Source organism: Musa acuminata, chromosome BXJ1-7 (genome assembly GCF_036884655.1).
Source record: "Musa acuminata AAA Group cultivar baxijiao chromosome BXJ1-7, Cavendish_Baxijiao_AAA, whole genome shotgun sequence".
Classification (NCBI taxonomy): Eukaryota; Viridiplantae; Streptophyta; class Magnoliopsida; order Zingiberales; family Musaceae; genus Musa; species Musa acuminata.
Window position 1 is genome coordinate 38,429,557 of NC_088333.1, and position 6,909 is coordinate 38,436,465.

A 6,909-nucleotide genomic window follows, 5' to 3' on the forward strand; every position below is an offset into this window, starting at 1 on the left:
TAGTATACTTTTATCCTTATCTTCTTCTATATCAATAGAAATCATATCAACTTTTGGAGATAAACTTCATATAACATTTTCTACTACAGCTTGATCTTTTAGATTTTCACCATAATATCTCATTTGATTCATAATAAAAGATATTTTTTAGAAGAAATATCTCTTTTATTATAAAAGTTTCAAATTCACGTTGAAGAATTTGAAGCTTTGAAATTTTTACCTTATATATGCCATCAAGCACACTTTTCAATATTTTCTAGGTTTCTAATGATGTTGATGCCATCATGATTTAAGAAAAAAGAGAATTATCTATTATTTATTATAGCATGTAAAGGGCTTTTGCATCTTTTTGTATATATTGTCATTCATCTGATATCTTTGATTTTTAGTAATATTAGAATCCTGCAGATCATACTTTAAAAAATCATCTTCAACCAAATTCCACAATCCTTATAAGATAAATAAAGTTTTCATTTTAACAACCCAAAATTGTTAATTATCATATTTGAAGATAGAGAAAAGTTGATTAGGAACACTTACTCGTCGAATGCTTGTCATTTTTTTTTTCTTGATCTATTAGCCTTCTTTCTTTTTTAATCGATGTACTTCTATTGATATTCTTTGAAACCATACTGTTGACTTTCCTGTAAAACTTCAAGAAGAAAAAAAAAAGAATAGTAGAAGGAACTATGAATAATTTCAACATGTAGTATTTTGGATTGTTCCAAGAGCACATATTTATATTGACTAAAAGATAAAATACAAGTTTTTTAAAATAATAAAAAAATATCATACCTCAATAAATCTTTTTATCCTAACCAATATATTTAAATCTAATTTTTTTCATCAATTTTATCTAATTCTAACTATTTAAATTATTCTTAACAGTTTAAATCCATCATCCTCCAATATTACCTGTTAATTAGAGATGATAGGATGTGAGGGAGGAGGAGAATCAAATATTTACATCTGAACTTTATTTATCTTAAAAAATTTCTTTACACTTCAACTATGTTCTCTTTCTTGTTTCTGTTGGAGCATGACGTGGCCATGCTTCTGACCAGATCGATCAAGTCCACTAAATTTTTATGAGTAACAAAAGGGTGCAATGCTGTTTATTTTCCTCTTTCTTCCCCGTTCTACTACTACTTGTGATGATGTAAATATTTGATTCTCCTCCTCCCTCACATCCTATCATCTCTAATTAACAGGTAATATTGGAGGATGATTGATTTAAACTGTTAAGATTAATTTAAATAGTTAGAATTAGATAAAATTGATGAAAAAAATTATATTTAAATATATTGGTTAGGATAAAAAGATTTATTGAGGTGTGATATTTTTTTATTATTTTAAAAAACTTGTATTTTATCTTTTAGTCAATATAAATATGTGCTCTTGGAACAATCCAAAATACTACATTGTGAAATTATTCATAGTTCCTTCTACTATTCTTTTTTCTTTCTTCTTGAAGTTTTACAGGAAAGTCAACAGTATGGTATCAGAGCCTGATTCAAAGAATATCAATAGAAGTACATCGATTAAAAAAGAAAGAAGGCTAATAGATTAAGAAAAAAAAAATGACAAACATTCGACGAGTAAGTGTTCCTAATCAACTTTTCTCTATCTTCAAATATGATAATTAACAATTTTGGGTTGTTAAGATGAAAACTTTATTTATCTCATAAGGATCGTGGAATTTGATAGAAGATTATTTTTTAAAGTATGGTCTACAGGATTCTAATATTACTAAAAATCAAAGATATCATATGAATGACAATATATACAAAAAGATGCAAAAGCCCTTTACATGCTATAATAAATAATAGATATTTCTCTTTTTTCTTGAATCATGATGGCATCAACATCATTAGAAACCTGGAAAATATTAAAAAGTGTGCTTGATGGCATATATAAGGTAAAAATTTCAAAGCTTCAAATTCTTCAACGTGAATTTGAAACTTTTATGATAAAAGATTCTGAATCTATCATTGATTTCTTCTAAAAAATATCTTATATCATGAATCAAATGAGATATTATGGTGAAAATCTAAAAGATCAAGCTGTAGTAGAAAATGTTATATGAAGTTTATCTCCAAAATTTGATATGATTTCTATTGATATAGAAGAAGATAAGGATAAAAGTATACTATCAATTGATGAATTAATGGACTCTCTTTTAATTCATAAACAAAAAGTAAATAGATCTTCAAATGAAACTTTAGAACATGCTCTTCAAATGAAAATAGATAAAAAAAATGATCAAAAAAAAAAATTCAAAAGCTAAATCTCAAGGGAGAGATCAAAATAGTAGAGGTTATGATCAATTAAATGACGGCTAGAGGAACTCGAACGAACGAAGGTAATAAAGAAACCCATTGATATTTTTGTTGTAAAAAAAATTGGACATACTAAAAAAATTGTTAGTACAAAAATAAAAATTCAAATGTTCCTCTCTACTCTTACTATAAAAATTCAAATGTTCCTCTCTACTCTTGAAAAAGATTGTTGGAATAAAAATTAAACAAATTATCACGAGAAAAATAATGATGAAAAAAGAGATTAAGAAAATATTTTCTTTATAACATCTTACGATGAATATTCTACATTTGTTTATTTTTGGATAGTGGATGCAGTAATCATATAAAAGGAGACAAAAGTTTGTTTTAAAGATTTGATAATTCAATCAAATCTATAGTGCATATGAGAAATGATAGTAAGGTTTAAGTGGAAAGAAAATGATCGGTTTCTATGAACACCAAATTTAGTAAAAAAAAATATTAATGATGTGATGTTTATTCTTAGTTTAAAATAAAATCTCATTAGTATAGGGCAACTACTGAGAAAGGATATTATGTTATTTTTTATGATAAAAAATAAAAAAAAATTGATAGCAACTATGAGGATGATAAAAAATATAATAATTATTTTCTATTATAAAAAATATGATAGCAACACTGAAGCATTAGAGTAAGTGTTCTTAATCAACTTCTCTCTATCTTCAAATATGATAATTGTCAATTTTGGGTTGTTAAGATGAAAACTTTATTCATCTTACAAGGATTATGGAATTTGGAAAAAGATGATTTTGTTAAGTATGATCTACATAATTTTAATACCACTAAAGATCAAAAATATCAGATGAATGAGAATATACAAAAAGATGCAAAAGCCCTCTAAATGTTATAATAAACAATAGATGATTCCCTATTTCCTTGAATCATGATGGCATCAACATTAATAGAAGTCTGAAAAATATTAAAAGGTGTGTTTGGAGGCATAAATAAGGCAAAAAATTTAAAGCTTCAAATTTTTCGACGTGAATTCGAAACTTATATAACGAAAGATTCTGAATTTACTACTATTTCTTCGAAAAAATATCTTCTATTGTGAATCAAATGAGATCTTATGATAAAAATCTAAAAGATTAAACTATAGTAGAAAAGGTTACACGAAGTTTATCTTCAAAATTTGATATAATTTCTACAAATTTACACAAATATATTATCTATTGATGAATTAATGGGATCCCTTTTAATTGTAGAACATGCTCTTCAAAGATAGATCACAAGAATGACAAAAAGAAAAATTCAATAGTTAGATCTTAATGGAGAGATCAAAATAATAGAGGTCATGATCAATTAAATAAGGGTCAGAGAGAAACCCAAACAAAGATAACAAAGAAATCCATCGATGTTTTTGTTGCAAAAAAATTACACATATTGTTAGTTCAAAAATAAAAATCCAAATGTTCCTCTTTGCTTTTACTATGAAAATATGGCCATCTTGAAAAGGACTGTTGGAATAAAAATTAAACAAACTATTATAAGAAAATAATGATGAAAAAAGTGATGAAAAAAATATTTTATGTATAATATTTAATAAAGAATATTCTATTTAGTTTTTGGATAGTGGATACAGTAATCATATGAGAGGGGATAAAAGTTTGTTTCAAAGACTTGATAATCTAATTAGATCTATTGTGTATATGGAAAATGACGGTAAGTTTCAAGTGGAAGGAAAAGAAATAATTAATGTGAACACCAAATCTAGTAAAAAATTTATTGATGATACGATGTTTATTCCTAGTTTAAAATAAAATCTCATTAGTACAAGGTAATTAATGAGAAAATGATATTATGCTATTTTTTATGATGAAAAATATTTAATTTTCCTTATTAATAACAACTATGAGGATGACAAAAACTAAAGTATTTTCCTTATTATTTTCAGATTTTTTCTTGCATAATGTTATTGATCAATCGATATTATAGCATAAAAGCTATGATTATCTAAATTTTTGTGAGTCTATATAAACTATTTCATGTGACAAATCCTATAAAATTCAAACTGATAAGAAGATGCCTCAAAATAAAACTAAAAGTGAATGAAAATTCTAATGAGAGCAATGATGAGCCATAATTCAAGAAATGAAAAGTTCCATAATCTGTTCTATCTACTATTGGTAAACCTATTATAAAGGCTTAAAAAAAAGAAGAGCATGAGCAATGATGAAGATGAGGATGATAACTCTGAAGAAAGTTTCAATGATAAATGTTCAAAAGGGTAACAAACTGAGAAGTCTTAAGCATTAAAAGACAACAGTGGTTCTAACAAGTTTGTCAATATCTTCTTAAAAGCTTTAGGGAAAGAAAAAATTTATTCCGGATAATTTTTAAGTTACAACTATTTGAATTAAGAGAGTGTGTTAAGATTAATTCATATAGTTAGAATTAGATAAAATAAAATATAAAAATTTAGATTTAAATAAATAGACTAGGGTGAAATAATTTATTGACATATGATAGATTTTTTTATTATTTTAAAAGTACTTATACTATATCTTTTAGTCCATATAAATATGTGTTAATCCAAAACACTATAGATTTAAAATACTCTTGGTACCTTTTACTATTTTTTTTTCGTTTCTTCCTAAAGTTATGCAGAAAAGCCACTATAAATATCTCTCCTGAAATGAAACCATTTGGTTTAATCTTTTTAATTATTTTATTCCTTTTTATGTTTTACCATATTCAACTTTGCTGTAAGATAAAGAAGAGTAGGCCATGCAATAAACATGAATCTAGGAAGGATGTTAACAAGTGCGTGAAGAAGAAGAAGAAGAAGAAGAAGAAGAAGAAGAAGAAGAAGAAGAAGAGAAAGGATATTAACCTGTGATACCAAAGCACTCAGGGCTTCGGCTAACAGGCCGAAGAAGTATTCCACATCTCCCGAGGGTGGATAACTCCCTTTGCTTCCTGGAAATGACAATACCATTCTTGCCCCGTAGCTTAGTTCTGCATGACGGCACCGAAGGAACTCTGACAAGTCTCTTTCGTGTTGGTCTTGATATGCTTTCACAACTTCCAGTGGGCTTGTCTCTGCAATGTAGATGTTCTTATTGTTGAGTAGAACTCCCTATTCACCTTCAGGAACCTAATATTTTCAGAATTAAAATTAAGTTTGCCTTAGCAAACGAAAGTAACATGTGTTTTGTATGATGTTTCAAGCAGTCTTCCATTTCTTTATGAGGTTAACCATCCATGTTGATGAAGTGAGTTAGCATTTCAGATAATTTATTTGGCTATTAGTAGCCAATTAACTGTAGCAATCATAGCCACTTTAAGAAAAAAACAAAGAAAACAAGTAGAATTCAGATAATAATAGTTTAGCAATTGTCATTTATTAAGAGGAAGGCAACCTGAGAGAGCCAGTTGAGACAACAGGAAGCGTTGAAGAAGTGGACACTTTGACAAGGGAAAAGCCTGCCGTAGAAGGAGCCTGGAACTCCCACGACGTAGTATGGCACCAGCAGATTCCCCTTCTCCTCCTCGACCTTCCTCTTGTAATCTCCCAGAGACCGGAAGACGTGATTGAAGTCATTCCCCGGGAGGTCATTCAAGAAGAACAGGATCTCCGGCATCTCCTGGCGTCCCAGGCTCCGCCGTAGCTTGCCAATCACGTCGAGCACCTCGGAGACCACCTCCAAAGTGGTAGGGCCCGAGGAACAACCTAAGTCGACCACCGCCATCCTCTCGGGGAGCAGCGACGTGTAAACCCTTCCTATTGCCTCCTCCAGTATTGGCTTCGCCATGTGAAGTACCTTCTCCTGGGACGCAGTTAGCAAACCAGTGATCAGATATGCTGAGGCCAACGCAAGTGTAAGTTGTTTAAGTTCATGCAAACAGTTGAGGTGTTCAACACTACCGGAAACTTTGAATTGGAGGCGTAGCTGGTTTCCCCAGCTCCTCCGACCATGTGAAGGATTCCTTCTATCCTCTTGTCCATCTCTCTCTCTCTCTCTTTGAAAACCAAGTTCCGAGCACCATGATTATAAATAGCCTATAAGAAAGACCGGACCACTGTGGTTGTGCAGAAACTGTAACTTGCTTCGGAGAATACATAGACAGCAATAACACCATTTTATGTGACAGTATTAACTAAGTAAAAGGAGATGGAAAATAGTAAATGAATGAACGAAGGTACCACCAAGATGGTTGTTTGTATGTCACTGTCCGCACTAAGTTAAAGGAGATGGTGGCATGGCTGGACGATAATAAATGAATGCAATGAGGTACCACCGACACACAGCTTCAGAGAAACACATCATCTCCTCGTGTTTCGGCGTGAGTCTACGTTGGCATCTTAATAGCTAGGAAAGAAACGGGAACACGCTCTCATCACTCCTTCGTGTCCCCTTTAATTTGATCTGTGATGGAAGAGACAGATTGTCCTTCTGAATGTGTCGCGGGATGTTGAGAAAACTTTTAAGCAAAAAAAAAAGAAGAAGATAATATTAATAATATTATCATAATTGGGTCACTATGTGCTGGAGATAGAACTAATAATGATTTAATATATTTTTTTATTCTAATACGATTTACGTTTAACACGTGGACTAACTTGAGG

At 30.0% G+C, this 6,909-nt stretch overlaps 1 protein-coding gene across 1 annotated transcript; it reads right to left on the minus strand.

Annotated features, from left to right (window-relative positions):
• Positions 1 to 1,623: 1,623 nt before the first annotated feature.
• Positions 1,624 to 6,318, minus strand: LOC103992961 (probable jasmonic acid carboxyl methyltransferase 2). Its single transcript, XM_065194004.1, has 2 exons — positions 5,702 to 6,318; positions 1,624 to 5,436 (listed from the first exon to the last, which is right to left on the minus strand). Exons 1-2 carry the CDS (start codon positions 6,092 to 6,094, stop codon positions 5,419 to 5,421), a joined length of 411 nt encoding a protein of 136 aa, XP_065050076.1. The 5' UTR covers positions 6,095 to 6,318; the 3' UTR covers positions 1,624 to 5,418.
• Between the last annotated feature and the right edge of the window lie 591 nt (positions 6,319 to 6,909).

Excerpts from the sequence above, each read along its gene's own strand:
- LOC103992961 (XM_065194004.1), bottom strand. The coding sequence starts at position 6,094 with ATGGCGAAGCCAATACTGGAGGAGGCAATAGGAAGGGTTTACACGTCG.